Raw genomic sequence first — 17929 nt, 5'->3', positions numbered from 1 at the left:
GCTTAATTCAGGGCTGCAGAGCTATTGGCCGAACTTGCAGTCTGTTATTAAAATGACACGCCAGCTAATTAAAGGCACAGTAGTGAACTCGTTGACATGACTGCTTCATAACGCAGGTTTCATACTTTATTACAAATGGTTATGTATCAGTTTGCCCTTTCAGACTCTGCACTAAAGTACCAGACGTTTTGTATGTGACTTTGACCTTAAGGGAATTGCTTGTAGCAAAAACAAATGAGGTGACTCAATCAGACATTTGCACAAGGTTGTAATTGATCAAAAAGTCTTCAGTTATATCATATTTGCTGAACCGTTTCACAGCTTTGACATTAAATACTGGAATTAAGCTTTTACAGTTTTTTCATGCTACAGCTGTTATAACTAAAAACACATATCATGACCTTTAGACATCTATATTATTGCTCAAAACATTTACTGGTTAGGTAACTGATGTCACCGCTGCTTACTGTAAAAAAGCAAACAAAGACAGAGATAACAAAAAATTGAAATGTTCAGTCCCATAAAGTGCCTTTTTGGCCTTATCGATCCTGCAAAATCTTTCTCTTAACAGCTGTGCTTTCAGAAGACAGATGCACAAACATTGCACCAGCAGCTGTTCGTGCTCGCAACTCATACATGTCATAATCATGGGCCCATTCCACATTTCCCCAGCTCTGGATCTAAGACAAAACCGAACAGAACAGTAATCATTAACATGGGAAAAATGGTACCAAGCAAGTATCATTAAACAGTTAGAATAAAAATAGAAACAACCATACCTGGTATTCTTCCTCAAGTCTAGACAGCAGAACAGCTTGTTCCACGCTTAAGTGTCTGTCAATCAGCCCAAAGGACAAGATCAACGATTTCAGCTGAGTGATCACATACTCAAGCCCTGTAGGAACATTAGAAACTGCACTGTTCAAACAGGCCCATTCGCAAAAGATGCAAACTCTTATCTAAACATGTCCATTTACATAAGATGCAAAAGCAACACATACCTGTCAGAGACCAAAAATTGTAGGAATTAAGGTGTTGACGAAATGTCTCCTTAGTCTCTTCTGGGATTTGAGGGCCCATTATACTGGAGGATGAGCCAATGACTACATTGTATCTAAAAATAACAAGATGTTCATATACACCATTTATTGTGGCTATATATTGTGATTATTACATAATCTAGCCAACTGTATAAAAAAAAACTAGCCAAAAATGACTAAATATCACCTTTGTTCTATCCAGTTCATTATAGGCTCCCATTCATTTGTCTGCAGTTCCACAAGATCTCGAGGTTCTTCTACTCTGTAACTACAAGGAAGGTAGATCTGGTTTAATGAAATCATAATCCTGTCAGCAGATGTATTTAGGAGATCTAATACCATTTACCTTTAATGGTAGAGAAGTTCTAAAAGGTCTTGGTTTTAATAATTAAAGCAGCACTAGGTAGTTTTTGCTCTCAGGGTCCCCCTACAGTTGGGAAACAGTATTGTCCTCTACTACTGTCGTAAACTGTCATTCTACATCAGTGGATGCATCGCACGTGCATTTGTTGACATGACAACCATGATAGCCCTGAACACTGCAGGAGTTCACATGCAGGTGTTCAGCTTGCGTCGCGTGTGAAATGTCTTCATCCCAGGTACAGTGGCATATGTTTCAGCATGTCATATGAATATAATTTCATGGGTTTTATTTTTTTCAAACGCCAAATGATCGCGATGCTCACGTTTACAAGCCAGCGTCATTATAGTAGCCTAGTCTATTGGTTCCCGTTTTACAGAATGTATATGATACTTCAGTTCAATGTTTGAGTGGTAGGTAATAACCATATATCGTCAATATTATAATATCAAGCTACCCTAGATGAATCAGCAAATTTGAAAAATCTATTTGCATCATAGCTTGAGGAAAGACAAATAAACCAATATCACAGACATGTTAGGTATCCTAAAATATGATTTTGTACGTCTTATGTATTTACTTGCAAGAATGTAGCCCCTCCTCCTCCAGCTCACGCCAACGAGCAAACGCTGGCCCAATGTTGATCCTCGTCCTGCCTTTAATCCCATCACTTTCTCGTTTCCTCTTTTTGCTTTCCTCCGACAAAATCTTTGCCTTCTTATTTTTCTGTGCTGCTTCGGCCATGACTATAGCATTCGGCAAACAAATGATAGTTTGGCTCGCACGTCCGAATTTAAGGAAGTGGGGGTGGTGGTGGAAGTGACGTATATGCCGTAAAGCAGTCGAATTTTGTAGTTCTTTTTTTTCTCGGGTTACTACCCGAAACCCGAAGTTTAAAAGTACGATTAAAAACGATACAGACCCCGTCAGGCTATGGCAGACGTGTCATTCAACCTATTGTAAGTCGATGTATCACCACAAGAGGTTTGAAAATATATTATAAAGGTTGAAAAGTTACCTAGTGCTGCTTTAAATACCATCAAGTAATAAACCAGTGAACTTACCATATAGTGTCAGTGTCCAAAAACTTTAACGCTGCTGAGATCATTTGTTGTTTCGTCCTTTGTGTTGGGTTATCAAGAGCTGTGTTGCAAAGGGTGGTCTGTATAGACAGAAATAAGTCATATTAGGAAATACTGTATACCATTTATGTAAATTCAATTGTATATACAATGCACAATACATATTGTTTCAAAGCAGCTTTACAGAAAATCATGTAATTTTAATATCTGAATTTCTTCATGCTTTATAGTTGCCTTTAGCAAATTAGAACTGGGCAATAATATACACTGAACAAAATTATAAACGCAACACTTTTGTTTTTGCCCCCATTTTTCATGAGCTGAACTCAAAGATCTAAGACTTTTTCTATGTACACAAAATATTTATACATATTGTATAAATATTAGTGGTGGGCATAGATAATTTTTTTTTAATCTAGATTAATCTCACTGTAAACTTGGAATTAATCTAGATTAATCTAGATTAAAATGGCTCATTTGAATTCTGCCGAAGGCATTCAGAATATGTGTGCTCGTAAGTGATCGTTTGTCTTTTTGTAGTTTGAATAATAAATAACTTCTGTCCCTCTAAGAACTGACGCATGCATGGATCCCAAAAACTGTTCCTGTGAGTTGGTTACGACTGTGTTTGCGTTAAAACTCACCAAGATGGGCATTGAGACATTTTTGAGTGTATTTGACCATTAATAAGATGGAAAAAGGAGCTCATTTTTGCACTTGTATGTCAGAGGCGGCTTTATTGCGGTATGTGTGTGTGTGCTTCAGATGCGAGCGCAAAATCTGTAGGAATTAGTAGAATTAACGTTATGTGCAATCCCGCGCAAAATTCAGACTGGTCACACCAATACTAACACGCGCTGTCATGAAGTAAAATTCAGCAGAACACCCGTTCGCAATGTTCAGAGAGTTAAGTGGACTGAATGAGAGGAGGCAGGTGCGTGTCAACTCGCTGTCGTCGGAGAGGAGAGTAGAGCGCAGCTGATATCGATACTGTAGAAAATGAGTATCGTATCGTTTCAGATATTTCAGTATCGATACATAGCGAAATATGGATATTTTTGACAACACTAGTAGGCATACACACAGGTTCGAAGACTCGTTCTCGCACCCCCTACAGTGCAATTCGGCTAGGTATACATCCGCGCTAAAATATCAAGGTGAAATTCATCATAGCTTGCGTAGTATAGACCCAGCTCCCAACCGAACTTTGAGAATAGGTTAACGGCGATATTTTTTTTTAATCGCCCGACAAGAGTCTCACGTTAACGCAGCACGTTAACGCCGATAACAACCCACCACTAATAAATATGTACTGACTGGGGGGGTCAGTCAGTATCTGGTGTGACCACCATTTGCCTCACGCAGTGCAACACATCTCCTTCGCATAGAGTTGATCAGGTGGTTGATTGTGGCCTGTGGAATGTTGGTCCACTCCACTCCATTGAGGCTGTGCGAAGTTGCTGGATATTTGCAGGAACTGGAAACACACTGTCGTATATGCCGATCCAGAGCATCCCAAGCATGCTCAATGGGTGACATGCCCAGTGAGTATGCTGGCCATGCAAGAACTGGGATGTTTTCAGCTTCCAGGAATTGTGTACAGATTCTTGCAACATGGGGCCATGCATTATCATGCTGCAACATGAGGTCGTGGATGAATGGCACAACAATGGGCCTCAGGAGCTTGTCACGGTATCTCTGTGCATTCAAAATGACATCAATAAAATGCATCGTGTCCGTTGTCTACAACATACGCCTGCCCATACCATAACCCCACCGCCACCATGGGCCACTCGATCCACAACGTTGACATCAGCAAACCACTCACCCACACGACGCCATCTGCCCTGTACAATAAAAAACAGAATTCATCCGTGAAGAAAACACTTCTCCAAAGTGCCAGATGCCATCGAATGTAAGCATTTGCCCACTCAAGTCGGTTACGACGACAAACTGCAGTGAGGTCGAGACCCGATGAGGACGACGAACATGCAGATTCAGCTTCTGCAACCGATTGTTGCAGCAGCTGTCCGGGTGGCTGGTCTCAGACAATCTTGGAGAAGAAGAGGCTGGATGTGGAGGTCCTGGGCTGGTGATGGGCTGCGGTTGTGAGGCCGGTTGGATGTACTGACAAATTCTCTGAAACACCTTTGGAGACGGCTTATGGTAGAGAAATTAACATTCAATTCACGGGCAACAGCTCTGGTGGACATTCCTGCAGTCAGCATGCCAATTGGATGCTCCCTCAAAATTTGCGACATCTGTGGCAATGTGCTGTGTGATAAAACTGCACATTTTAGAGTGGCCTTTTATTGTGCCCAGCCTAAGGCACACCTGTGCAATACTCAAGCTGTCTAATCAGCATCTTGATTTGCCACACCTGTGAGGTGGATCTCGGCAAAGGAGAAGTGCTCACTAACACAGATTTAGACTTGTGAACAATATTTGAGAGAAATAGGCCTTTTGTGTACATAGAAAAAGTCTTAGATCTTTGAGTTCAGCTCATGAAAAATGGGGGAAAAAGCAAAAGTGTTGCGTTTATAATTTTGTTCAGTGTAGTTCACATTTTGTGACAATATACAGAACCAAGCAGTTGAGATCTGCTACATAGTGTAGTATATACAGTCATGTGAAAAAGAAAGTACCCCCCTCTTTGAATTCTATGGTTTAACATATCAGGACATGATAATAAATAAATAAAAATCTAGTCCTTAGCAGGTTTTAAAATTAGGTAAATACAGTCTTAGATGAACAACAACACATGACATTAAACTGTGTCATGGTTTATTTAACAAAAACTAGGCCAAAATGGAGACACCATGGGTGACAAACTAAGTACACCACTGCTTACATAGGAATTTGCAGGGTGAGTAGCAGTCAGACGCTGCTAATCAAATGCCTTTGATGAATTGATCACCAGCAAGTGTGACCACCTCTATAAAAGCAGAAGTTTTGGCAGTTTGCTGGTCTGGAGCATTCAGGGGCCTGTTCTTCATATGTGGATTATTCCGATATCTGGATTTTACGCCTGACGGTTTTTTTAAACTCAAATCTGCTCAGGAGCAGGCTTAATTCATCCCGTTTACATATTTTTAAGCGAATTTAGGCGATACTTAAAGTCTGTCCCATCCACTGCTATTTTCTTACAAGAAACCAGGTCAGGGACAATAATAATAATTAAAAAAGAAAAGAAAATAATATTATAATGTTGTGTAGTCTATCAGTAATCTCAGACAATTTAGTTCAGATATTTTAATCAAATCCGCAAATTCAAAGAACCAAATTAGCCAGAGTTCATTTATCACGATTAGGATCTGGCATCTGTCAAATCATCTCAGAGGTGTTATGCGGGGTACGAAGTAAGTACCCCAGGTGTTAGTGTGAACACAATGCCAAGGAGGAATTGTTGCTGCCCATCAATCTGGGAAGGGTTATAAGGCCTTTTCCAAACAACTTGAAGTCCCAACATTATACAATGAGGAAGATTATTTGCAAATTGAAAACATTCAAATTCAACCAAAGATCAGACCGTGTGCACTGCTCAGAGAAACAGCAAAAAACCCAACAGATACATCTCAGACTCTACAGGCCTCAGTTAACATGTAAAATGTTAAAGTTCATAACCATAAAATTTGAAAAAGACTGAACAAGTGCGGCTTGTTTGGAAGGGTTGCGTGGGGAAATCCTCTTCTCTCTAAAAAAAGAACATGGCAGCAGAGCATAATTTAGCAAAGTTGCATCTGAACAAACCACAAGACTTCTGGAACAATGTCCTTTGGACAGACGTGACCATGTTTGGCCATAATGCACAGTGCCACATATGGCGATAACCAAACAGCCATATCAGCACAAACACCTCATACCATCTGTCCATCACGCTAGAGGGGTGCTGATTTGGGCTTGTTTTGGAGCCACAGGACCAAAGTAATCCAAAGTATTCTAGAGTCAAATGTGAGGCCATCCATCCGACAGCTAAAGCTTGGATGACATTGGGTCATGCAACAGGACAATCCCAAGCAAATCTACAACAGAACGGCTGAAAAAGAAAAGAATCAAGACGTCGCACTGGCCCAGTCAAAGTCCAGACCTCATCCTGACTGAAATGCTGTGGCAAGAGCGGTGCATAAACAAATGCCCACAAACCTCAATAAACTGGACCAACATTGTAAATAAGAGTGGGCCAAAAATTCCTCCACAACAATGTGAGAGACAGAATAATTACTTCAACTCATTGCTGCTTGTGGTTCTATAAGATTTTAGGCCCCTTTCATACCTACCTTGTTTGGTCCGGATTTTCTGACTTTTCAGTTTGATCCGAATCAAAATTACAGGTGTGAAACTTCACCCGGAACATGGTCCGGACCAAACAGACAAAATTTGGTCAGATGAAAAGAGGTAGTCTCGGTCAGGATCCAACTGAACAAAGGTTTGGTTGGTTTCTAGTGTGAAAGCATTTTCTGTATGGTTCGGACTTTCAGACCATTTACAGGAAGTTCCGGTGGTCACACCTTGGTCTCTCCCCAAACGGAGGTGCCAGGGCTCGCAGGATTGCTTGCGGTCTTCTCCTCCTTTCCTGCCAGCGACGATAAAAATGTTCATACGAGGACATTCATTTGGCAAATTTGAACTAGCCTTGAGTATAGTTGGTGCTGCAGGTAGCAATGCCATAATAATAACAGTATAGTGGCAACGATATGCGTCTGTTCTTTCATTCTTGCCAGAGTTACTCGCCGAATTGACAACACGCTGATGTCAGACGCACATCCGTTTACAAACCAATCAATGTCAAGATGCAGCCTACATAGATGATGACGACAGGACGCAAGTAAAGTTCTTGTGCTCGCATAATTGCAATGTGAAACCAAACCTCACCAAATGTATAAAATGTATCAAAACATGAACTTCGGTTCGGACCTTGGTGCGGACTTTCAGGTGTGAAAACACCGTAAATCATAGGGTGTTCTTAGTTTGTCACACATGGCTTCTTCATTTTGCCTTTATTTAAGCTAAATTAATAATGACACTGTGTAATGTCATTTGTTGTTTATCTGAGGTTGTATTTACCTAATTATGAGACCAGCTAAAGACTAGATGATTTTTATATTATATCCTGATATGTAAAATCATAGAATTCAAAGAGGGTGTACTTTCTTTTTCACATGACTGTAATTGATTGCTTTATGTGAGTATACGTTATGTTTACGAATAAAGTTGAATATATTCTATATGCAAATTTGAATATATTGCTGGGTGATAATATAGTTAATATATACAATTTAGAAACTCAAACTTGAACTTTTTATAAAAATGGCCTACTAGGTGCATGGTGTAAAACTTCAGTGTGTCCTTCTGAACGTCCCACTCCGTTGCAACCGCTATGGCAAGCGCTTCATTGGGAACTGTGAACAGCTTTCCACCTGGAGTCTTCAGCTTTCTCTTGTCAAGGTTTATTTCAAACAAGCCCCCTGTAGACAACAAAAAGACCATATTCAAACATGCATAACTTTTTCTCTTGCCGAAAACCTACGTTTATTATTATTCCTTTTAAGTTGCAGATGTGTGTTGCTATGGGCATCAGAGCATGCTTAATGACGCTCACCTTCACCTTGAGATATCGAGACGTTCTCGAAGAACTTCTTTCTCTCTGCAAAACGCGATGTGAGAACAAGAGATCATGCATCAATATATTAGGTTTGTCATTCTACTGTACACATTCCTGTAATTATCTGATCTTACCCGTTAGTGCACTGCCATATTTAGCCTTTTGTAGGTGTGTCGATAAGCTAGGCACATGATGCCCTTGAGGAAATGGCCAAATGACCTGGCCAAACTGTCTGTTATACCTACAAATATTCCGTAACATCATAAAACTATGTATTCGCTTTAACGTTCAACTGTTCAACTGTGATCCACCATTCAGTCAAGGTTAGAAAGCTGGATCAGCCGTTGAAGCTAATTTGACAAATCATCTTTCACGTTTCAAGAATAATAGAAAGCACACGTATTACGTATAATTAAGGTTAACTCAATTATTAATAAATACTCTGTGGCAAGGGATGTTACAGCATGCAGCAGCAACGTGAAACCAAAGGCGTGAAGCTGATGACTGTGACCTACATAAGAACCGTAAAGGACAATTCACAATAAAAGTCCCTACAGCTCCGCCTGTAGACTACAGGGATTTCAACTGTAGGATTTCGAACATTTATTTTACACCGATGCCGCCCAATTCTGATCAAAATGAACGTAAAAAGATATATAAATATGTTCTCCATTTGCAGACAGTCGAATGTACTGACTTCGTATGCCAAAGTGTATTTGTTTTTTTATTTGTTTATAAAAAATGTTGATGTGTACTATTTTTAATAGATAGGCTTACGTGAACTAAATGTTATATTTTTTTCTTTTATGAATGTTTTCTTATGAGGATCAAAAATGTTAATGACTAATAGAGAAAGAAAAGAAGAACATTATTGCACAAATATAGTTTAGAAGAGGTTATATAATCTGAGTAGGCATACATTATTCTGGGGGGAAAAAACGAAAAGAAAACCTTTAATTTTAACCTTATTTGATCGAAACCTTTAATTTTGAAATTACCTAAAGCTACATTGCAACAGACAAGCTTCCTGTAAAAGTAAACCAATCAGCTGGCGTTATTTAAATGGACTAACGCCTAGCTCTTTCTCGTTGGAGCGGAGCTCTCCAGCAGCCAGGAGGAGCTACGCTTCCATCGAGGAGCCTGCACAGCTCAGTCAGTGTATCACTTGGAAAGATAGTGGGTAATCAAAGACATTTCCACGAAATTACAGTATGTAAAGACTTAACCTTTAATTTGAGGTTTAGCGAAGCATTTAAAGCTTTGTCTCAGCTATGTTAACACTCTATTATCCTATAACCGATTCATTTATATATTTACCCTTCCAAATGGGTAAACTAAGTTTACTTCAATCACTACCCTATATGTAATTTGCCAATATGTAGATTGCTCAACAAATTATTAATATTCCTTAGCTCCAGAGTTATAGGTGCATAAATCTGATAAACATTTATTTTATTCTTGTGTATTGCTCTTTACCCATTCTCTCTCTCTTATCATATTGTACAAGACCATACACAGATTGGCAAATTACATAGTAATTGATTTTTTTTAATGTCATTAGGATTTGATTGTTGTTAAATTCATAAACAAGTAAAACTATAGAAATGCTCTTTGACCTGGGCATGTGCAAGGATTTGTTTCAGCTAAGTAGGAAAGTAAAACGCAATTTGACTGATCAACTAATAGTGCTTAAATTAGTAGAATCAGGTGTGTGTTACTGTTTGGACAGAACAAAACCTTCACCCACACTGGTCCTATTGATGGTGTCTAAAATTTCCAAGATTAAGCTTTTTATGCTCTTGAGCAAAGTGCTTCACCCCAAAACCTCTACATTGCAACATTGTAAACAAGACTTGATCAAAGTTATTCTTGTACATTTTTATTCTTTTTGGTTGTGTTTTTTGTGTTTATTGACAGCATTTTCAATGAAGGTGACATGGATCAGGACACAATCCAGGCCCTTCCTTTTCACCTTTGAGAGAATGGAGGACATGGAGTTTTTCATGCAGGAAGTACACAACAAAAAAAAATATTTGTGTGTCTTGCCTGCACAATCCTCAGCTTTAACAAGCTAACAAGCTAAGATCTGGGTTAATATTGTTTTGTATGTTTTTGTATTTCTGTATTGTCATGTAGTTTTAGATTTAGTTTTTTTATCCAATTAAAGTTTCGTGAGAAAAAGTGTTCTTGAAACTTTAATATACACCAATTCAATTTTGTATCTTATCTTACACATTTTGATCCTTGAAGATTGATTTTTATGTTAGCTGTACTAATGTGCTAATAAAGGTTAATAAAAATTAAATAAACACGGCAACCATCGAGGGCAGTGATAGTGACTAATACATTGCAAATTAAGTAACACTCCCAGTCTACTAATGTTCCTGGAATGGTCTTGCTAGTCTCAGAGAGCACACTTTTCCTCTTGTTTTTTTCTTTAGTGTCACTTGCCTGCTTTCAGAAAACGGGACAGGTACTTATTAACATTTGAATTAGACAATTTAAAGGGGTGATGAATTGAGAAATCAACTTTCCTTTGAGCCTTTGATATATAAAAGTTAATCGTGATATAAGAATATCCTGTAAATTTCAGAGCTGAAAAATTCCTTGTTAGTCAGAGAAAAGCTTTAATTGACAACAGGCCCAGAAAACGCTCGATCTCAGAATATGTCGACCATTGATGTCATAGAATGCAGAAGCGCCGCCTCAAGCCCGCCCACAGACTCATGGAGCTTACGAGCAATAAACATGCCGGTTCCAGCTCACGTGCGTAAGACATACTAAGATTAAAATACAACGCCCTATATTGGATCCGACAGGAATGGTACAACACACACTTATGTGACACACATTTTTATATGTGTTTGATATCTATTGATTACATACCTTAGCACGCTGTCACAGGCTCCTTTATTTGTGGTGTTGTTGGTTAAATCTTAATCAGACTCTGACTTGTAACATTTACATTTAGTCATTTAGCAGACGCTTTTATCCAAAGCGACTTACAAATGAGGGCAATAGAAGCAGCTAGAGCAGTCCAAGGGCAACAATATCAACAATATGCAAGTGCTGTAACAAGTCTCAGTTAATCAAGCACAGAACAGAATTTTTTTTTTTTTTTAATAAATAAATTAGACAGACAGACAATGAATAGAATGATAAGTGCTATTCTCGATCGGTCAGGTGTTGCTGGAAAAGATGTGTCTTTAGACGTTTTTTGAAAATGGCTACAGACTCGGCCGCACAAATTGAGATAGGCAGGTCATTCCACCAGGTGGGAACGGTCCAGGAAAAGGTCTGTGACAGCGATTTCATGCCTCTCTGGTATGGCACCACAAGGCGTCGTTCACTGGCAGAACGCAAGTTCCTGGAGGGTGTGTAAGTCTGAACGAGCAAGTTTAGGTATATTGGTGCAGAGCCAGTGGATGTTTTGAAGGCGAGCACCAGTGCCTTGAATTTAATGCGAGCGTCTATTGGTAGCCAGTGCAAACTGATGAGGAGAGGCGTGACGTGTGCTCTCTTCGGCTCACTAAAGTAAAGACCAACCTCGCCGCTGCATTCTGGATCAGTTGCAAGGGTTTGATAGTGCATGCCGGAAGGCCGGCTAGAAGAGCATTGCAGTAGTCCAGTCTGGAGAGAACAAGAGCTTGTACAGTAGTTGTGTGGCATGATCTGATAGGAAGGGTCTAATCTAAACCTAATGTTGAATAATGCAAATCTGCAGGACCGGGTTGTTGCAGTAATGTGGTCAGTGAATTTTAGCTGATTATCAATCACAACCCCAAGGTTCCTGGCTGTCCTGGACGGAGTTATGGTTGATAATCCTAGCTGAATGGAGAGATTGTGATGCAGTGCTGGTTTGGCTGAGACCACAAGCAGTTCTGTCTTTGCAAGGTTGAGTTGCAGGTGATGTTCCTTCATCCAGGCTGAAATGTCTGTTAGGCAGGCAGCGATACGAACACCAACCGATGGATCATCAGGTTGAAATGAGAAGTAGAGTTGAGTGTCGTCGGTATAGCAGTGATAGGAAAAGCCATGTTTCTGAATGACCGATCCCAACGATGACATGTGTAACATTATGGGCCTGCAGGGCTCGCAAAGCCCAACATCCCTGGGCTATGTTTTTTTCAGACGGGCTACCAAAACGTATCACCGGCCTGCCGACGGGCTATCTTAAAAAGTAAAATAACATTCCTTTCTTGGGCGCGCGCTCTTGTGTGTGTGTACGGTTCACGGTTATATTCACTGATCGGGCCGGGCAAGTAATACAAAAATAACATTCAAATTAATTGCGGGTGGATGAGAGATTAATCATTGTGTTTGTTTGATAAAGATATTTTGCGAGTCCTGTGAGCATTTCCCCAGACGCTTTCAAAACAATTTCCACATGTACTGAGGGGAGCTGAATCTCATTAAATATGCTAATCTTATCCAATCCTAGCCGTTACTTCCAAGTCTTCAGTGCCACACCCCCATCAAAACCGAGCGTTTCTTCAGAGAGCCTCAAAACCAAGACAGAAAATAGCCTATTACTTATTCATTATGATGTTTTTGAAAAACCACGCAAACGTCATAAGTTGACCTCAGACAACAGTATAAAAAAAATTCAAAAGCCAGTTCATGACCCCTTTTTAAATTATATTCACAACACTGTTGTCCATGCATTTTTTTTTTTTTTTTTGAGGTGGAGATCCTAAGTGTACATTTAAAAAGAATAAATGAAAAAAGACAAGTAAATAGGTGGTCATTTTATTAAAACAAATGTAATCACACCTGCACGGCAAACTCAGTTTAATAGCAAAGAGCATGAGCAATTGAGCATAGGCTACTTGATTACATTAATTATATATGATTGAGATAGACACAAATGGCCTATATAGCCTTAATTGATAAAAGAAAGTAGAGGTGCACAGTCTAGTCATGCCGTTAATTGTCACAGAAACGATGCGAAAATTTTTAAAGATTAGCCTATTTATGTCAGCATCTCCAGTTCTTTGCAAGTTTTCTAATATATACACGGATTGATTCTGACAGCGCTGCACGAGCTCGCGATTAGCAGGGTTCAAAGTGCAAAGTGCGATTAAAAGCAGCGCTGAAACGGTGCCACTCGTCAGTTGCCCGTTAACCTTTTTATGAATGGATGGATTTGAGAATGTGATATGGTTTAGTGCGAGTAATCTGACGTGCTGCATGTTTTGGACGGAGTTAGATCTTTAGATATTCATGTTTTGGACGGAGTCAGATCTTTAGATATTCAACTGCAGCAAGCCCTCTGATCTGCCACTTATTATCATATTGAGCAAAACCCGACAAAGATCTGGCGGAGCGGGCGTCCGCACATAGCCTACTTTCGGTTTAGAATGAGCGCCAATTCGGGGGCGGGTTGCTTGCATTTTGGGTTCATTGGCCTATTATTCGTAATGAAAAACACAGCAAGAAAACAGTACACTGACACACTCCCTCAAATAGGCGCTTTTACATTTCGCTTTGAAACCAAATCTTCCGCTATCATCATCTTGTCTGTCAGCTGTTTGCCCGTTCGGCTCGTGCTGTATTGAGCAGACGCGTTCAGTTTTTAATAGTTGTGTCCGTTCTCTAACTGAACCAAATTATTTTATTACTATAAAAATGAAATATTTCTAAACTTAAAACGCATTTTTTGTCCCGTTTGCGTTTGTATTGTTTTACTACTTACACATTTATTTTAAGTAGCCTATATATCATTATATTATTTACAATACTCAGCATGGTTTTCAGGGGGGGACAACCCTCAGGTTGAGGGGGTCCTCCCCCCCGCGATTTACGCCCCTAGCTTTCAGTTTCTGTTCACAGTAAATGCTTCTCTGCAAGTGATATGTTTTGAGTCGCTCAACATGAACGCAACATGCAGCAAATTCGTAATGAGAATCCTTTTTAAAAATCTGTTGTTGTTAACAAAAAGAAGCACTGGAATAACATACTGTGAGCATATTCAGCATAAGAAAGGCCTACTACTTTTTATTTTATTTTTATTTTTTATCGTACATCCCAGTCTGAACTGTAGTAGACTACTGTATAGGCTTTGAATATTAACACCTGAGCACTCTTTTGGGTTTGCTACTAAATTAAACACCGTATAAGGTTAAAAACAGCCAGACATGATGTAAGCAACACAGCTACAACTAATACAATTGATAATGAGTGTGCGAATGGTAAAGATCCATCTAAAAATAGTTACAGTTATTGTTACAACAACAAAGGGAAAAAATATAGGCCTATAGGTTACCATTCAAAAGTTTGAAGTGAGTAAAGATTTCGATTTCAAATAAATGCTGTTCTTTTGCCCTTTTTATTAATCCAAGAATCCTGAAAAAAATGTTTGCTTAAAAATATTTATAAGTAACTGTTTTTAACATGATAATAGGCTAATAATGTTTCTTGAGCAGCAAATCATATTAGAATATTAATGATGCTGAAAATTCAGCTTTGCCATCACAGGAATACATTTTATTATATATTATAGAAAACAGTTCTTTAAAATTGTAATGATATTTCACAATATTACTGTTTTTACAGTATATTTGAGCAAATAAATGCAGCCTTGGTGAGCATACTTTTTTGCTCAACAACCCCAAACTTTTGTACAGTTTTGATGTGATTTATTGTGCTGCACTGAATTAGAGCACCAGTCCTATTTCAACAGTTACTGATTTGTGTGGAGACCTGAGGTTAAGATGCTTGACAGAGGTGAGTAACTAACTGTATAACATTACTCTGTCATATAGAAAGTAAAAACCTGCCGTGTTTGACTAAGACACCCAACTAACTTACATTACAGGAATATCCACACTAACCACATTCTTCAGTGAGAAACACCCATTTCTGAAGATGCTGATGGCACTGGGTATAATGGCTTTATTCTTGACATATACTACATCTGACAGAATAAGGAAATCAGGACATGTTCTCATTTGAACAGCATACACAAGCACTTTAGGAATGTTTTCCTTGTTAGCATGTCAAAATTAACCCACATTGCAGTTATTTAGAGGCCGTTTACATGACACAGTTTTCAACTAAAAATTGAAAACTTTGAATGTGTTTTGGCCATTAATTTACATTTTCACGCAGATAACCAATGCTGCTTCTCAGTCTTTTGCCACTCAGTGGGTGTAACCGCAGTCACTCCGACTGACGTTGACGTCACGTACAGTCTATAGGCGTGTTTCAATAATAAAGAGTTTATAGACGCGTAGTTTTTCTTTGCACAGTGACATCGGCAACTACTGACCTGGCTTGCCAGAATACAGTGTTTTAATCGGTTTTTCGCGGATCATTGTGAATGAAGACCGTTTTAACAATGTTGTCATCTGTACACAAAAAAAACGTGAAGGAAAAACTTTTACATTGGAGGTTACCGTTGTTGTGTGAACATACGATTTGGCTATTCATCCCACACGAGGTTCCACAGTGATCATGATAAAAAAGATTATTTTAACCCCCTTGAGTTGGGGGTTGCCCGCGCGATCGCTTTTTTTCATATCAGTGCAAAAGAAACTTAAAATACTCCATCGATTTTGGTCATATTGTCAGGTGTTTTACATCATTCAAAAAGTTTAAGTTTCTTCTTTTATTTGTGTACACTCACAACAAAAACAAAACTTTTTGCCTTTTGCAAAATAAAGAAAACAAACATGATGCATGTTCTGTCATCTCTCAGCCCGTGAAGTTCATTCTGAAATGCGTTTGAAAGTTAACTGAAACTCATTCCACTTTGATGGGCCATTAGGGGAGTGTCTTTTGTTTCAGGTGTGAAACACATCAATATTCATGATCATTCACGCCCACCCCGCATACGAAACATGTCTTAAAAATTTTAAACCAACATATTGTTTTATGTGAATGAGTGGCCAGAGTGATCTTTACATAGTTTTGAAGCCAAAATGCTAGCTTACGTGATCCAGTTCTAAAAAGTCTTGTGAACAAATATTGAGCATGGTTTTTAGGGCCTTATTTCAGCGACTTAAACAATATATTTTTTCACAAACCACACAAAACATCATTTTGAATCTAATGTTTTGAGGGGTATGTGTGGCTGGCTGTCAGTCATCGCACCGGTGTGGATACTGTACTTCGGAATCACAGATTCTGCGTCCTGGAATTATGACCAAAATAAGAATTTTCCCCGCAAAATATCATCTGAACAAGTAAGTAACATGTCTGGCACTTTTGTTCTAACCAACTGAGAAAAAAAGCATTACAATAAATTGCGCTACCAACGGTGATTCAATCTTATGATGTTTACTTAGCTCACATAACATCAAACCGTGCAAATTATAATTAAAGTTATAATTGTGGCTATACGTGTATTTTGTGTGTATTAGCGTTAACTGTAGATTTCCATTTCCGTACAGTCTAATCTTTTGCTTTTGTCTACGGGTGAATCTCCAGTTGTCACTGATGATTGTCGTTTGGAGCTTTCTGAATTACAATCTGCCATCAAAATTATAAATTGAATTATTCCAGCTTCTGTGAGAAAAGGCTATAAATGATTCGCCACCTGCAGCATCCTCACATGCGATACTACTACTCGCCGGAGTCCTTTATGTATACAGACTTGACGTAATGAAGCAAAGACATGCTCGAATTTCCCGCGGGAACCCGCCAGTACGGCTCAAATTCTTCAAAACACATTATTAAAAGCTTACCGTTGTGAATTGTGCTAAGGTAAGAGATAGTTTTGAACACTGGCTGGTTATGTACTTGCTCAAATTGATTTTGCATAATTTTTAACCGAAAAATTTGTCAGTACGTCGCCTATCATCACATCATACCTTGATTTCAGTTAGCCTTAAATCTCGTTTTCTTGATTTACCACGAGTACCATGTTTTACCATGACAAATGTCGATCTAGCTTACTGCAGTGTGCAACAAGTGTCTCATAGCAGCCGCCGAGCTAACACACAGAGTAACATTAGTACATCATTTTCGACACGTTCAAATGTATCTAATATGATCAACAGCGCTGCATTACCCACACTTGACCAGAAGAAGCGGAAGCGGTGACTGTGGCATAATAAAAGCTCCGCTGCTCTCCAGCCGTGTATCACGCTCGTCTCTCATTAGAAATCACTCCAGTGGCCACGTTGCGCTCCCACAACACTCGGCCCTTCTCTGCTTCATACTACAGTAACGTTAATAATCTCATCCATGACCATGATTTCTGTCCCGTCCCGATTCTTTTCCACCAGCTTTGAGGTGGATACGACATCTCCCATGAATCCGCGCTTAACCTCTGCGTCATCGCTACGACTTTGTTTTGAATAGGCAACCTAGCTGCGAAAACTACATATTGTGCCTTTAATATTGTAGAACATAGTATGTCCTCCACAACTTTACATATACATCTCTGACCCTTCTTGGCATTGAGTGTAGAAGTTCATGACAAATTGTCACATCTGAGGACGACCTCCTTGACTACACTGGTGTTTGAGTGCTGCTTAAATCGTCTCTAAAATCCTCCACAGCTGTCCAAAAGTGTCCATTGAAGGATTTTCACCTTGGGAGAATGTTAATATTATGTTGAAAAAGTGCCCAAAGCGCAATGAATAAGGAGAAGGGAGCATCTTCTGTTCCAAGGATTTTTATTACATCAAAAAAATGGTGTGAATTCATGACACCACTGATAAAGCACAACTCCTCCACTCATACATCCCTATATAAGGACTTTAACCAAACGTCTGTACTCTGCACTGTGCTGTTAGATCCAAAATGATTGATTTGGACAGATTGATTTGGCCTGATAATGGATTACCAGAAGTCTATATTTTATTAATTTCGGAAATGCGTAGTGTGAGCTGTAAAG

General features: G+C 39.1%; 1 protein-coding gene across 1 annotated transcript; it reads right to left on the bottom strand.

Moving 5' to 3' along the window:
* Window positions 1–251: 251 nt before the first annotated feature.
* Window positions 252–8602, bottom strand: atpaf2 (ATP synthase mitochondrial F1 complex assembly factor 2). Its single transcript, XM_079846196.1, has 8 exons — window positions 8220–8602; window positions 8083–8127; window positions 7800–7948; window positions 2466–2563; window positions 1228–1308; window positions 1002–1114; window positions 780–895; window positions 252–680 (listed from the first exon to the last, which is right to left on the bottom strand). The coding sequence occupies exons 1-8, from the start codon at window positions 8347–8349 to the stop codon at window positions 540–542; spliced, it is 873 nt and encodes a 290-aa protein (XP_079702322.1). The 5' UTR covers window positions 8350–8602; the 3' UTR covers window positions 252–539.
* Window positions 8603–17929: the final 9327 nt, after the last annotated feature.

This window comes from Gobio gobio, assembly GCF_949357685.1.
Source record: "Gobio gobio genome assembly, chromosome: 20".
Taxonomy (NCBI): domain Eukaryota; kingdom Metazoa; phylum Chordata; class Actinopteri; order Cypriniformes; family Gobionidae; genus Gobio; species Gobio gobio.
The sequence above is the reverse complement of the archived record's forward strand: the minus strand, read 5'-3'. Positions and strand labels throughout refer to the sequence as shown.

Excerpts from the sequence above, each read along its gene's own strand:
- atpaf2 (XM_079846196.1), bottom strand. The coding sequence starts at position 8,349 with ATGATGTTACGGAATATTTGTAGGTATAACAGACAGTTTGGCCAGGTC. Across the intron at positions 8,128-8,219 it reads ATATGGCAGTGCACTAACGG|AGAGAAAGAAGTTCTTCGAG; the intron begins GTAAGATCAGAT and ends CGCGTTTTGCAG. Across the intron at positions 681-779 it reads GACTTGAGGAAGAATACCAG|ATCCAGAGCTGGGGAAATGT; the intron begins GTATGGTTGTTT and ends GTTTTGTCTTAG.